This window comes from Chiloscyllium plagiosum, chromosome 4, assembly GCF_004010195.1.
Source record: "Chiloscyllium plagiosum isolate BGI_BamShark_2017 chromosome 4, ASM401019v2, whole genome shotgun sequence".
Lineage (NCBI taxonomy): Eukaryota > Metazoa > Chordata > Chondrichthyes > Orectolobiformes > Hemiscylliidae > Chiloscyllium > Chiloscyllium plagiosum.
This window is the reverse complement of record NC_057713.1, coordinates 58,056,038-58,072,094: the sequence shown is the minus strand read 5'-3', so window position 1 is coordinate 58,072,094 and position 16,057 is coordinate 58,056,038. Positions and strand designations below refer to the sequence as shown.

Below are 16,057 nucleotides of genomic sequence, written 5' to 3'. Positions count from 1 at the left end.
TTGTTCCCTCCCCCCCGCTACTTAGTTTAAATGTAGCTGTGTTGCAGTAGAAAACCTGCCTGCCAGAATACTGGTCCCTAACCTATTAAGGTGCAAGCCGTCTCTCTTTTAGAATTTATGTTTACCACAAAATATACCCCAGTGATCCAAGAACTTAAATCCTTGCTTCCTGCACCAGTTCCCCAACCACACGTTCAAGTCCATTATCTCCCTGTTTCTGGCCACACTAGCCCAAGGAACTGGAAGCAAACCGGAGATAACCACCTTGGACGTCCTGCTTTTCAGCCTTCTTCCTAGTTCTCCGAAGTCTCGCTGTAGTATGTTCCTCCTCTTCTTCCCGATATCATTTGTGCGGACATGTACCACCACCTCTGGCTCTTCACCCTCATCCTTGAGGATTTCCTGCACACTATATGAGAGGAACATGCAGATTGAAAAGAATTAAAACCCATTCTAATTCCTGGGTAACAATTAAACTATTCCCCCCTTGACTTATCACATCCCCTTTCAATCCACCTGCTGACACCACACTTCCTCTGCTGCTGGACCTAACCTGACCTTCAACATCTCTACAACTCCAGTCACCCCAGACCGAAACCATGATTGCCTCCAACCCCATTACTAGACCTGACCTTTCTCCAAACCAGACTCCTCCATATCCTGCCAGAGGCAAGTAGTTTTTGTAGGGTTGTGACCATGGAATATGCATCAGTTACTGTGACAGATGGTTAACTACCATGCTTTGCTCAAATTTTAAAGAAGACTGGTTTCATCTGATTGTTCAATGCATTGTGCTGAAAACTAAATCGAGAAAATATCATTGGTCATTTTTTCTGTTGCAATTCAACCAGAGCATTGCTCATGACAATGCCTCTGCCAGAGTGGTCTTGCTTGCCAATCAGATATTAAAAGTAGGTGGTGTGCAAATAAAAGGGGTTTTTTTTGGTGTAAGGCTTCTTAAGTGTTATTGCACCCAGATCAGTGAAGACCATGCTATCACATTCATGATTTGTCTTTCGATGCTGAACAGGCTTTAGAATCAGGAGATGAGTCATTCATCATTAAATAATCAGCCTCTGACCTGTTCTCGTAACAATGCATTTATGTGAATGATCATTTCAGGGATGTTAGTGATATCACTGCATGCCAAGGGGGCATCATTGGAGGTGCTCATTGCTTTGCAATTAGTACGGTCCTTGATCAGCCCAAACCTCGCTATTGACCTGGCCTTGCAGAACATGGACATAAATTTCTGTATTAACCTTTGGACTGTGAAGAAGACTAACACTGGGTAATCGGCAGTTCACAGCCAAACTTCTAACATTGTGAATGGAGAGAAGGTCATTGATGAAGGAGACAGAGATTTGGAACAGCACACTGAGGAGCTCCTGCTGATTGTGCTAGATGTGGCTCTAGCCATTGCAGAGGTTACCTCAATCTGCTTAAGATTTCCCCTGTAGTAGGGTTCCTTGGTGTTACATAAGACTAAATTTTGCTTTAATGCCAAGAGCAACTATGCTCATCTCCCTTATGGAATTCAGCTTATATCAATGTTTGGATCAATGTTGGAATGAAATCTTTAACCAAATGTTGTGGTAGAGCCCAAATTGTGCATTGATTAGATTGTTGACAGTCCTATCATCACTTTGAGTATAGACTGATGGGATAGTAATTCTGCTTTTTGATGGTTAATTTTCCATTTTGTCAGGTAGATTTCAGTGTTTGAGCGATTACTGTATCAGCTTAAGGGGTAACTAGTTCTGAAATACCATCCTTCATCGTTATACTTGGAATTGTGTTGAAGAGAATAGATTTTGCTATATCTTATTTAATTAGCTGCTCCTTGATCTCATATATGGAATCAAATTAATTACTCAAATATGCTTGATTTTTTTTTTGCCACCCCTTCTAAGGTCATCTGAGGTTCCACAAAGATGTATGCTTAACCCATTTGAGAGTGGTTCATCAGAGACAGTAATTTTCTCAGAGTAGCACAGTCCCCACTTCCGCTTTTGGTGATCCTTTGCCTTTAGCCTCATCAGTGACCCACACTCCTTTATCTCAGTAATTGCTTCTTATGTCTGGCAGCCTATCAAGTGGGTTTCACTGAATATGACTTTGCAAAGTCAGAAGCTGCTCCAGAGTGCATCGACAGACAATTCAATAGAAGTTCCATTTCTCTGCCGGACATCCATCTGACTATTGTCAACTGTCTGCAGTGCAGCCAGTCTGCTAAAGTTGAGAGCCTCCTTGTCCATGGATGTTTGTCCTTTGTAGGCCCAATTCAGATCCCAGATTGAAATCTGGTTTGATACCATATTTTGTTTTTTTTTTCATTCATGAGGTACTCTTTTTCACTAACATACAAGGCAATACTGCAGATCTAGTTTTAACAATGAAATGGAAGTTTACCTTGCAAAAGAAAATAAGATAAAATAGAATATTTACATTATTTACAAGCTTTTTACAAATGGCATAGTTTGAAAGATTTTTGAAACATAGGATCCTATCTATCCCAAAATCATCACTTAACAGTATTTAAACACCCGACAGAGGTTGCTGTTTCATATCATCTATAGTTTTAACTCTTTCTTTCAATTCATTGTCTTGAGAGTTTGATAGTCTCTTTCTTGATCATTCACTTAACTGAGCTTAGATTTTCTCATCTTCAAATAAGTCCTTCAAGTTTTTTACCAAATACTTCTGGTTTAGAATTTCTCTGCTGACACCTTGTTTACTATGGTTGGCATCATTTTGGGATTTTTGGAACCACACTTTATTGTGATGACAAATTCCTGCTTAAATCTGATATCATTTTTATCAATATCTAGAATTTCGAGTTTGTCATTTCTTTTTTTCAGCATCCTTGATTGGAACTTTTGGGTGCCCTTCCAACCTCTTGGCATGACCCACCTTCCCAGACACTATATCCTTTAGGAAATGAGATTCTTCCATTCTGTGCACATGAACAAGCCAGCAAAATCTTCAGTGCTTAATTTAGCACTCTCATTCTTAAACTAGAAAGAACTTCTTTGTTAGTAACTTTGACTTTCTATGTGATTTCATGGATGCATCCTAGACGCCGGAGATGAATATTATTGATTCTTTCCTCTTGGTAGATGTAAGTTTCTATACTTCACTGTCATACAGCAATGGTGAGAATACAGGACCTTGACAATAAGCATCTTTGTCCTTTTATTATTTGCTCTTTTTCTGTGTCTGCTTTGTTAGTCAATCAAAGTTGATGTTGTTTTAGATAGTTAGTACCTGAAAGGGTTCATTGTTATCATGAAACATCTGCTCTGCTCATTAGGATATAAAGAACTGTTTGCAAGAAGAGCTAAGCAGTTCTCATTCTGTTCCTTTTTGTTACGGATGATGTTTAAGATGTTGCAGTAGCAACGAAAACTTATTGCTTAAGTTGAATCTGATGCTTCACAAGAGGTATACTGTGTTGCTGAAAAAAGACATTTGGTTGAAGCTTTTTTTCTTGCATTTATCAGGATAATCCACAGAAATCAAATTCAAGGGGAATACCAATGTTTATGCTGTATGAGAGAGAGTGCTACTTGTTTGGGAAGTACATTCTGATTGGTAGAGATGCTGCCACAGATATAATGCAACCATTAATGCTGATTGACAGTAAACTGCCAGACTTTGTTTAAATTTTAAACACCATGTTGACTTTGACTGGCCAGGGAATCAATTCAGCACAGAAATAAATGACTAATTTGTTGCATTAATTACCAGGCTATATATCCCAAAGACTGGTGGATTGTATCAAACAGTATATACTTTTGTTGTTTGCATCAAGCAAGTTACTAACTATACCTTAACAGTTTGCACTTGCAAAACTCAACAGTGTCCAAAATAAGACAGAAGGCCGAATACAAGAATATCTTGTCATGGATTAGTGGAGCTAGAATTGAAAATATTTCGAAGGGATGACCCTGGATGGATCTTTGGATGGGTTGACACGGGTACCAGGTTCAACTAAAAATAACAAAATACTTACTAGAGTGATCAGGAGTCCCTCCAAGAGTCACATAAAAAGTTAACCAAAGTCTTGTATAAAAGGCTACAATGTGTGAGCTGTGCACTTGGCTGATTTGTACCTTAAAATTACAATCAGGGTTCAATGAACAAGTAGAACCCCAACTTTATTTTTTGTATTTATCCTGTTCAGAAATGTTATTACACACCACTGCAGTCAGTGGGACTTGAACCCAGAACTTCTGGCTCAGAAATAGGGGTAATACCATTGCACCACAGGAGCCCTAACCCATCTTTTTATATCCAAAAGTGCTCTTACACACAACGGAACATATTTTTCCCATAACCAAATTACACTTTCTTTTTTCTCCATCTATTAATCACCACCAGTACCCCACCCATGTTTTTCTATTGATTAGTTTTCATGCAAAGTCTGGTAAGGGCAATGCAAACTATCAGTGGTAAGGGGGAAGAAAGGGGCCGAAATCAAACTGGAGTTGGAAGGGAAGATAAAGTATTCCATACCCTGCAGTGCCCACCTCTTTCTAAAGATACCAAGAGTATTGGTGGATACCATGTGCTCCTTCTTCCAAGAACATCCAGCCATGATTGTAGCTGCAAAACGGACAGACAGCAGCTGAGACACCCCTTCACAGCCCACTGCCTGGACCTGTTAAGAGGCAACTTGGCCAGGTCCAGGAACAGTCCCACAAGGTGGTCTTCTAACTTGAATATCCCCCTTTGCGCTGGATGCCTAAAGATCAGGAGCATGGGGCTGAGTGCAACCAAAAGCACAACAAAAGATTTTTCAAATAACTAAAAGAGGCATATTATTGTGCACAAGCAATATACACATGACCCACAGTCTTCACAGCACCATAAAATAAGCATTTGGGCTGTGGATCCATGAACCACCACAATCAGAGTAAAAGCTGAACTGGAGTGAAAATTTTGATATTTTCTAATCAACCTATTCAAAGATTTTGTCATGCAGGTTTGAAACAGGTGTGTGTAACAGCACTTCAGGACATGAACCTGGGCCACCTGACTCAGAGATGAGGACACCAATACTACACCACAAGAATTTAACCCAACTTTTATATTAAAAGTAGCTTCTCATCTAAACCAGGTGCCACTTGTCTCACAATCTCATGCAAGATACTGACAGCCAATGGCTCTCTGTGAACAGGGTACACCAATTTTAGACTGTTATCTCCCAATTTAAGTTGGTGGACTGAGTTGAATCTGGCCCTGTACATGTTAAGGGACCTTTTGTGAATGATATGTATGATGTCACATTGATTCAATTTATCTTATTTTGTTTTCTCCTGTCTTTTAGGGATCGATTTCAGAGTAAAAACTATCAAGATAAATGAGAACAACACAATTAAGCTGCAAATATGGTACAGTCATTTTGAATTTATTGAAAATTAAATGGCCTGAATTTTAAGGGCCACTTCAGATCAGGAAAGCAACAGGTATTTGCTTGTTTGCTCTGGATCTCACTAATGTTAAGGAGCAAGCCCACTTCCACTTGGCAGGCTTGCTTTAGGGACAATTAGATGAGGCAAGACTTCTTCACTTCCTGGGAGCAATTTTGACTTATAGCGCTATCCACATGCCCCACCTCAGTTTTATAAGTGATGCCACTTGAGAGTATGTTCTTGTTGTCTCTTGATTTAGGGAGTAGCCGAAGAGGCCTGCACCCAATGTGCAACCCAGCAAGTTTGACTCCGCTAGCCAGTGAAAGATGTGGTACCTCCTTTCTTAGCCCCCAAGTACCAATCAGAAGCCCCTTTTCCTTGTTTTCCCTCACCATGTCTGCACACTGTGCCCCAACCCTGTCCATCATATACTTCCTCACCTTCGTTGAGGTCTGACTGACTTGGTAAGACCATGACCTTAACTGAATGGTTGGGTCCATCACTGAATGCTTTCAAAATGTTCTAGGTGCTATATCAGCAATAGTCACAACTCCCAGTAGGGCAGCCAGTACAACAGAACTGCTAATCTATGATTCAAAGTTTGTGTGAAGATTTGTAGCTTGGGTGCTCGTTGTTGTGGTTCTGTTCGCCGAGCTAAGGCCCCCAAAGGATCTTGGTCTTGAAGTGCCCTTGATCACTGAACTGAAGTACAAATCATGTACGAACATTCTGGATATATTTGAAGCCTTATGGTCAGGTGTCAGAATGGCCATCTGCATGCTTGGTGAAGATATCCTTGAGAATGAGAATTCCCATTACTGCTGTGACAAAGGATCTTAAACTCCATTGTAATTTTCCATTTTTTCTCATTGACTTGAGACCCTAACTGTTATAAACAATTACCATTCATTTTTGCCCTTGAACTTGTGACATGTAGTATGGAAGGGAAAGAGAAATCTGCGAAGCCTAAGGTAGAGGATGAGACAAACTTGTTTGAGGATGCAAAAGGAATCTTTACATGCTGGTGTCCAACTCCTTGAAGTGCTTTGTACATCTTTTCCACCAGCTTCATCTTTTGTCTGATTTCCTTAACAAATCACGGAGTGTGGCAGACAACTGAGCATAGCCTTTTAACAGCCTTTTATAATAACTAGCTAGACCAAAAAATCCACACAGTCAAAAAGTGTGGTGCTGGAAAAGTACAGCCAGTCAAGGCAGCATTCGAGGAGGAGGAGGAGAGTTGACGATATGAGCATAAGCTCTTCATCAGTCTAATCCTGTTTTAGAAGGATCAAGAAGCTATGCAGATGGAAGCAGGAATTCTATCCTTACACATCATGCTTATCAAACTAATCATGAACTCCTTCTTGAATGCCTCAATTGAACCTTCACCACATTTCCAGGCAGAGTATTCCAAGCCTTACCTACTTACTGTGTGAAAGACTTTTCTCACTTCACATTTGCTTCTTCTACAAATCACTTTAAATATTCAAACCAATAATCACTCCATTCATCTAACTCTAGTGATTTGTATATTCCTGCGCTTCCTAATCCATAAGGAAACTTCATCACAAGGAAAAATATGTAATCTATTGAACCTCTTTTGGCCTCGATCCTTTACACAAGGCAAAATAGCCATGATCTTAGTGAATGACAGGCCAACCTTGTGGGACTAGTATACTATTACACTTATTTCCCACTAGTATTAGCTGTATAAAAAAAGCCATCAATGCTTATGCTCAGGCTCAAGTTATAATAACAGATTTTATCCTGATTATATAGTTAGAACCGAGGGCACCCCAATGTGGGCAGATATCTACACTGCCTGCAATTTAAAATTGAAAGGAATCCTCAACTCCATTCTAACTGCTCCTTTAGGTGATAAAAATTAAAATCAGAGTCAAATATCTTATCTTTCTTTTCTGAACTTGTTTGAGAAGTGACTAATGACATTACTACTTTTCTATTGACAGGGATACAGCTGGCCAGGAACGATTCCATGCTCTGACAACTCACTATTTTCAAGGATCAAATGGCCTTATGCTTGTCTATGATATTACAAATTTAAAAACGTTCACTAATATTACCTATTGGATTAAAGACACTGATGAGGTGACTTTTCTTTTAGCTTGTAGCTGCCGCCTTTTTCTGATTCTTTTAATTTGATCCCTTTGTTGCTATGTTTTCCTGGATATATTGCACCTAGCTATGCTGGAGAGCAGTTTTCTAACAATGTGATATTTATGCTATTTTTGAGACACCTGCTTAAAGATGTGCAGAACAGCCTCATGCCTAAGGGTGAATATATTTTGCATCTCTGTACAACAATTTATCCACCATGCAGAACTTTCTTCAATGGAATTTTCAATGGAAAAACTGAGCAGTAATAACCTGCTATATTTCATAATACAGTAGATAAAGTGCCTCAGTAAAGGAAGATTCTTTCATGTGTACAGATACTTATGAGTATTTCACAATCCAGTGATCTCAAAAGAGTCATGTACTTAGAAAGAACGTGACTCAGAAAATCTCAAGCATGTAACTCACTGCGGTTTCCATTCATTTCAATGGGCAGTTGTATACACATTGACCAATTTGATTCAATGTAATATAGTTTATAACAGTATAAATCTGTATGATTAATCCAGCATGAAAACAAAATGAAATGTTTCTACCTTTAAACGATAAATTTTACAATTGCACTGTTAAAGAAATAACAATAATGGTTCTGAATTTGAAATAATGATGCACATTGTTCAGATGTACAGTAAATTCATACATTTAGTAAATGTATAAATATGGATATAATAAATGTAATTCCGTTCAGTATGCAGGAAATAATGTTGGACGAATATTGATCGGTAATAAATGTGACATGCTAGCAGCACGTCAAGTTTCATGGGACAATGGAAAAAGGGTATGTTTTAATATTTAATTACAATTAAATTACAATTTAGAGATTTTAAATTGTACTTGTACACTTTATGAGGATAGCCTTTGAACACCAAACAGTTTAGTTATTGGAGTCAAAAAGTGTGGTGCTGGAAAAGCACAGCCAGTCAGGCAGTATCCAAGGAGCAGGCGAGTCAATATTTTGAGCATAAGCTCTTCATCAGGACTTTGATCTCCAGCATCTGCAGTCCTCACTTTCTACTAGTTTAATTATTGGATAATGTAGGAATATAAAATCTATGATGAACTAGGTAAAATCTAAATATACTCTGAAATATGGTGACTTTTATTTTAAGCTTGCTCGGGAACATGGAATGCAATTCTTTGAGACCAGTGCAAAAGAAGACATGAACATTGAGAAAGCATTTGCAGCCCTTGGAGAAGAAATAATAAAAAAGGTGTGATTTATATAAAGTACATATATCATAGTAAAATGATAGCAATATCCATTTGTCTTCAATTCTCTTCCTAATATCCTCCTCTCCTCTCATAGGGATGTTGTGCCCAAAATATGTTCTAGCTACCCACTATTTCCTCATTGATTTGTAAGATGCTTTAGCTCCATCTCATGTAAAACAAAAAAACTGTGCTGGCAACTTGAAACAAAAACTAGAAGTACCAGAGAAACTCAGCAAGTCTGGCAAAATCTGTAGAGAGAGAAGCAGAACTAATATTTCGAGTCCAGTGACCCTTTGTCAGAACAGACTCACTAGACTGGAAACGTTAACTCTATTTTCCTTTTTGCAGATGCTGTCAGACCTGTTGACTAAATCTATCAGACCTTACAAGCCAAGTGATGACTGGTATAATGCCATTTAAGTGGCTTTTGGGTGGGAATAGCTACGTACAAACATTACATAGTTTTACGGTGAGAGGGGGATTATTTGTAAGATTATGTCCCCCAGTATTTGACACTTTCACCTTGGGGGGGAAAAAAGAATCCAACTATCCATCCTATCAATGCCTCTAATAATTTTATATACTTCTATCAGGTCACCCCTCAATTATATTAAAATTATTACCTTACAAATCTTACCTCCCTAAACCTAGCAGTATTGTAAGTTTAATTTCCACAGCTTACTGCTGGCCGCTGCTCAACCATATTATATACCCTGTTATATTACAGGATATTCAGTATTATATGTCTCTCATAAAGTGAAAAAAAATTCACCAGTAAATAACTTGAGTAGGGCCAGGAATATTGCTTTAACCCCTCTGGAGGGGCAGCATTGAGGCCATAGCCATTGGCAGAACTGGTAGGTCTGGAAGTGTGGTTCTGTTAATTAATGATGGTATTAGTAAATTGGAGACACACAGCCTAAAACCAAGAAACCAGGATGCAGAAGCTGTTTATATTGGAGATGAGAAAAATATAAAGGCAAGAAACCTGTTATGCAGGCAATGTAACAGTAGCCACACAATAGGATGGAGTATTAAATCAGGTAGGCAAAGGTAGCCAAGACAAAGTGTTCACTGAATGTTTTTACGATAGTTTCCCAGAACGTGACTTCGAGCCAACCAGAGAGGAGGCTATACTAGACCTGGTATAATGTACTGAAATAAGATTGATTACGTAGCTCACACAAAGGTGCACTTAGGTTGCAGTGACCTTAATATGATTGAATTTTACATTGACAGAGAGAGAGAGACAGTAGGTTCAAGTCTTATATTTTAAACCTTCATATGAACAGTTACAAGGGTGTAAAATAAAGAGACATCTAAAGTGAACTGGAAAATTCAGCTAGGGAATTGGTCAGTAGAAATCAAATGGCTAATTTCGGGGTTATTTCAAATTACACTGAATCAATACATTCCATGGAAAACGGGAATTCCAACAGGAGGTCCTATCATCCATGCTTACTTAAAAAGGTTAAAATATAGAATCGAGCTTAAAGAAAAAGCATATAATTACACAAATATGTGTGGCAAATCAGACTATTGGACTGAATATAAAAACAACAAAGAATACCAAAAAAAGAAAAATTAGAATGAGAGTAAGCTTACATGAAATACAAAAAAGGAAAAGACACTACTTATATTTTAAAAAGAAAATAATTAGTAAAGTAAGCATTGGCACTATAGAGAGCAAGTTTGGAAAATTTATAATAAAATGTAAGAAGATGGCAGATGAACTGAACAGGAATTTTGTATCAGTCTTCAATACAGAGAATACAAACAACATCTCAGAAAAAGCTGTATATCAGGAATGGAAGGGAGAGATTAATTTAAGAAAATTATTATCACCACTGAAGTGGTACTGACCAAATTATGGAGCTGCAGGCTGACATGAGACCTTTGAGTGCAAGTTCATAGTTCCTTGAAAGTGGAGTCGCGGGTAGATAGGATAGTGAAGAAGGCATTTGGTATGCTTGCTTTTATTGGTCAGGTGAAAGGGAGTACTGCAGATGCTGGAGATTAGAGTCAAGAGTGTGATGCTGGAAAAATACAGCAGGTCAGGCAGCATCTGAGGAGCAGGAAGATCGACGTTTCGGGCAAAAGCCCTTTCTGATGACCAGCTTTTGCCCGAAACATTGATTTTCCTGCTTCTTGGATGCTGCTTGACCTGCTGTGCTTTTTCAGCACCACACTCTTACCTTTATTGGTCAGTGAGTATAGGAGTTTGGAGGTCATATTGCAGCTGCACAGGATGTTGGTTAGGCTACTTTTGGAATACTGTGTGCAATTCTGGTCTCTCTGCTATGGGAAGGATTTTGTGAAACTTGCAAGGGTTCAGAAAAGATCTACAAGGATGTTGCCAGGGTGGGAGGGTTTGTGTGAGAGGGAGATGCTGAATAGGTTGGGGCTATTTTCCTGGAGGCTGAGGGATGACTGTATAGACGTTAATAAAATCATGGGATTATGGATAGGGTGAATAGCCAAGGTCTTTTCCCTGGAATGAGCTGGCAAATTAGACTAGATTAATTTAGGCTATCTGGTGGCACTGATGAGTTGGACCGAAGGGTCTGTTTCAGTTCTGTACTACTCTATGATTCTATGTTCACTGGTCCTGATGGACTTCATGTTAGGGTCTTAGTGACTTAAAAGAAATGGCCATTGAGATGGTTGACATTTTAGTTTTCAATTTCCAAACTTTTATCTTATTTAAAGGCAAGTGTAAGGAGCTATGTTCCAGATGTGATTCGATTAGTCAAACTCTAAACAAAGCAAATTTTATTCTTATACCACACTTAAAATACAAACAAAAAAAAAGAATTGACATAACTCTGTTGAAATAATATATTATTTAAGTACTACTTGTGAACAGTTCCAATGTAGTAGCAACCCATAAACACAGACTTGTCAAAGGCAAATTTAGTAAAACAGATTTTATCACATGCTATCTCCTGTCCAGGAGAAAGGAACACTGAAACAAATAATCTAGTAGCAGAGAAAAAACTTGCTCTTTCTACTGCAGTTAAAAGTTCTTTATCTAGCAGCTTCAGCTGAAAGCAAAGCTAAAACCCTACGTCTGTGTGAGCTTGACTCCACATGCACATGCTTCGTTTGTCTAATTTTTAAAAATACACAAAGGGAGCTGAATGCTGTTTACCCACTGCTTCTGAAATAGACATTCTTGCACCACTGGAAACACCTCTTTGGAAGAGAAATAGCACAGAATAAATCCCTCTTAAAGGCATGGTTCCATCACAGAAGCGACTTGATTAATATCCTGAAAAGTCTTGACAGGATGGATGTGGAAAGGATCTTTCCTGTTTTGCAAGAATGTAAAACTAGTGGTCACTGATTTAAGACAAAGAGAAGGATCTTTTGTGACCGACTCCTACTTCTAATGTATGTAGGACAATGAGGCATTTTGCAATCACAATCCTTCACCCTCATTTCTTAATTTCTTCTGATTTATAAAGCTTCAACACAATACTCCAAGTATGTGAGACATGGAAGCAGCCTGCTAGAAGCGGAAGAAGTGATCCTGCAACCAACTGATTAAATTAAAGCTTTGCAATCCTTCCATATGCATTTGTGAATGGTATCACATTGTTAAATAATTACAAAGAGGTGAAGAGGTGCCAAGAACTTCCCTGTCTTCAATAATTCAAAGTATCAAGCAGATTATCCATTTCAATTACCTCCAGAGGACCTCATCGTTGAAAACACTAGTCTCTAGTCAAACTAACAAACTACTCCCAAGTGATGTAAGAAACAGTAGAACATGTTGGATATAGGAAAGGTTATGGAACCTGACAACATCCTGACTGAAGTGCTGAAGACTTGTGCTTTAGAATTAGCTACCAAGGGTACCAGGTCAGGAATGTCTTGGGTCAAGTCTACAGAATTCTTAAGGGGAGGGAGAGCAACCAGACGTTGTGGTACATATCGGTACCAATGACATCGGTAGGGAAAGGGAGGAGGAACTGAAAAGAGAATATAGGGAGTTAGGTTGGAAGCTAGAAGGCAGGATGAGCCTGTCTACACAGGCAGTATGGATAGAAGTCAGAAACAAGAAAGAAACAGTCACTTTATTGGGAATTTTCTACAGGCCCCCCAAAAAGCAACAGAGATGCAGAGGAGCAGTTTGGGGTCAAATTTTGGAAAAGGTACAGAAGTAACAGGCTCGTTATGATGGGTGACTTTAACTTCTCCAATATTGATTAGAACCTACTTAGTTCAAATAGTTTGGATGGAGCAGTTTTTGTCAGGTGTATCCAAGAAGGGTTCCTGATGCAGTATGTAGATGGGGGGCCATATTGGATTTGGTGCTTGGCAACAAGCCATGCCAAGTTCAGATCTCTCTGTGGGAAAGCATTTCGGTGATAGTGATCACAACTCCCTGACCTTTACTATAATCATGGAGAAGGATAGGAGCAGTTGGTATGGAAAAGTATTTAGTTGGGGAAGGAAGAATTACGTTGCTATTAGGCAGGAACTGGGGCACCTAAGTTGGGAACAGATGTTCTCAGGAAACTTCATGACAGAAATGTAGAAATTGTTTATGAAGCACTTGCTGATATTGCTGGACAGGTTTGTCCCACTGAGGCAAGGAAGGGATGGTAGGTTGAAAGAACCTTGAGTGACAAGAGATGTGGAACACCTAGTCAAGAGGAAGAAGGGAACTTACTTAATGTTGAAGAGGCAAGGATCAGTCCAGGCTTTAGAGGGTTACAAGGTAGCCAGGAAGGAACTGAAGAATAAACTTAGGAGAGCTAGAAAGGGGCATGAAAAAGCTTTAGCAGGTAGGATTAAGGAAATTCTACACTTATGTGAGGAACATGAGGATGGCCAGAGTAAGGGTAGGACCGATCAAGGATAGTGGAGGGAACCTGTGCCTGGAGTCGGAGGAAGTCGGCGAGGTCCTTAATGAATACTTCGCTTCATTATCATTTGAGAGGGACCTTGACATTTCTCAGGACAGCGTGAAACAGACTGATATACTAGAACAGGTTGACGTTAGGATGGAGGAAAATTTTGAAAAACATAAGGATAGATAAATCCTCTGGGCCAGATGAGATATACCCTAGGGTACTACAGGAAGCAAGGGAAGAGATTGCTGCACCTTTGGCGATGATCTTTGCATCCTGACTGTCCACTGAAGTAGTGCCAGATTGGAAGCTGGCAAACATTATTCCCTTGTTCAAAAAAGAGAAGAGGGTAATCTTGGGAATTACAGACCAGTCAGTCTTAGGTCAGTGGTGGGCAAAGTATTGAGGAGGAGTTTGAAAGACAGGATTTATGATTACTTGGAAAAAAACATAGTTTGGTTAGAGATGGTCAGCATGACTCTGTGAGGGGCAGGTCATGCCTCACAAACCTTATTGAATTGAGCATGTGACAAAACACGATGAATATAGAACAGTGGATGTGGTGTACATGGATTTTAGCAAGGAGTTTGATATGATTCCCCATGGTAGGCTCATTCAGAAAGTAAGGAGGTATGTGATACAGGGAAACCTGTCTATCTGGATACAGACTTGGTTGGCCCATAGAAGACAGAGGGTGATGGTAGTTGGAAAGTATTTAGCCTGGAGCTTGGTGACCAGTGGTGTTCTGTAGGCATTGGTTCTGGGACCTCTGCTCTTTGTGATTTTTACAAATGACTTGGATGAGGAAGTAGAAGGGTGGGTTAGTAAGCTTGCCGACGACACAAAAGTTGGTGGAATTGTGGATAGTGTGGAGGACTATTGTAGGTTGCAATGAGACATCGACAGGATGCAGAACTGAACTGATAAGTGGCATATGGAGTTCAACCTGGAAAAGTGTGAAGTGATTCATTTTGGAAGATCAAATTTGAATGCAGAATACAGGGTTGAATACAGGGTTAAAGGCAGGTTTCTTGGCAGTGTGGAGGAACAGCGGAATCTTAGGGTCGATGTCCATAGATCCCTCAAAGTTGCCATTAAGGTTGATAGGATTGTTAAGAAGGCATATAGTGTGTTGGCTTTCATTAACGGGAGATTGAGTTTAAGAGCCATGAGGTTATGCTACAGCTCTATATGCCACACTTCGAATATTGTTTTCAGTTATGATTGCCTCTTATAAGAAAGATGTGGAAGCTTTAGAGAGTGTGCAGAGGAGATTTACCAGAATGCTGCTTGGACTAGAGGGCATGTCTTATGAAGAAAGGTTGAGGGAGCTGGGGTTTTCTCATTGGAGCGAAGAAGGATGAGAGGTGACTTGATAGAAGTGTACTAGATGTTGAGAGGCGTAGATAGTGGATAGCCACAGACTTTTTCCCATGGCGGAAATGTCTATCACAAGGGGGTATAATTTTTAGGTAATTGGAGGAAGGTTTAGGGGAGATGACAGAGGTAGGTTTTTTTACTCAGAGAGTGGTAGGTGAGTGGAATGCACTTCCAGCAGTGGTAGTAGAGTCAGATACATTAGGGACATTTAAGTGACCCTTGAATAGGCACATGGAAGATAGTACAATGAAGGGTATGTAGGTTAGAGTGATCTTACCAGATTGGCATCGGTCTTTTAGGTACAACTGTTTTAGGTCTTTTACATTCTTCATTGTACCAAAGTTGTTCACTTGATTTCGTGATAGCAATACAGTGAGGAATCTATCTGAGACAAGGTAAGACAAGTGCTTAAGCCTCTCTGCAGTTTATAAATTGTGCCCCTCTCATCACTGGATTCAAAATCCTTGAACTTCCTACCTAACTACGTATGGAAGTTTGTTCACCACAGTGATTTCAGTGGTTCAAGAAAATAGCTCACCACCATCTTACCACATACACTGATATTCTGTGAATGAATCAAAAATATTAAAAGAAACATAAGTCTTTATTCTCACTCCTGTAGGGCTCCTTAAGGTTTAGAAAATGAAAGCATTGCTTTGGATGCCAGTGATACTCTTTTAAATTCCTGTTGTGACACACCACCATTATTGGCCTGTATGAACATATGTGTGGGTTTTGGATCAATGTTATCAAGTTATGTGTGGCCATGCATTGATTTGGTGTGTTGTGTGAAATACAAGTACAAAGGATGGCTGCAGAGCAAAAAATTATGATAGTGCCAGAAGAACTTGTAATCAGCTACATGATATACTAGGTCGCACATCAGATGCACAATTCCTTTAAGTTTATGCAAATGGCTGCGTTCATACACGTTCATATGAGGTACTTACACTTAATGGCATCCCAGCTCAATGAGAAAATCTTCAATCCACGTAATTTTTATTTTCATTCCACTGCTGTTTGGCAAGATGGAATGAGAGGAAGGTATCT

General features: G+C 39.3%; 1 protein-coding gene across 1 annotated transcript in view; it reads left to right on the top strand.

Annotated features, from left to right (window-relative positions):
* The window catches only part of LOC122549473 (ras-related protein Rab-10-like), an 18,473-nt gene extending 9,700 nt beyond the window's left edge, over nucleotides 1-8,773 (top strand). The window contains exons 2-5 of the mRNA XM_043689333.1: nucleotides 5,333-5,396; nucleotides 7,391-7,529; nucleotides 8,245-8,334; nucleotides 8,666-8,773. Of these exons, the coding sequence (XP_043545268.1) occupies nucleotides 5,333-5,396; nucleotides 7,391-7,529; nucleotides 8,245-8,334; nucleotides 8,666-8,773 (401 nt within the window). The remainder of the gene's footprint in view (nucleotides 1-5,332; nucleotides 5,397-7,390; nucleotides 7,530-8,244; nucleotides 8,335-8,665) is intronic.
* The last annotated feature ends 7,284 nt before the right edge of the window (nucleotides 8,774-16,057 follow it).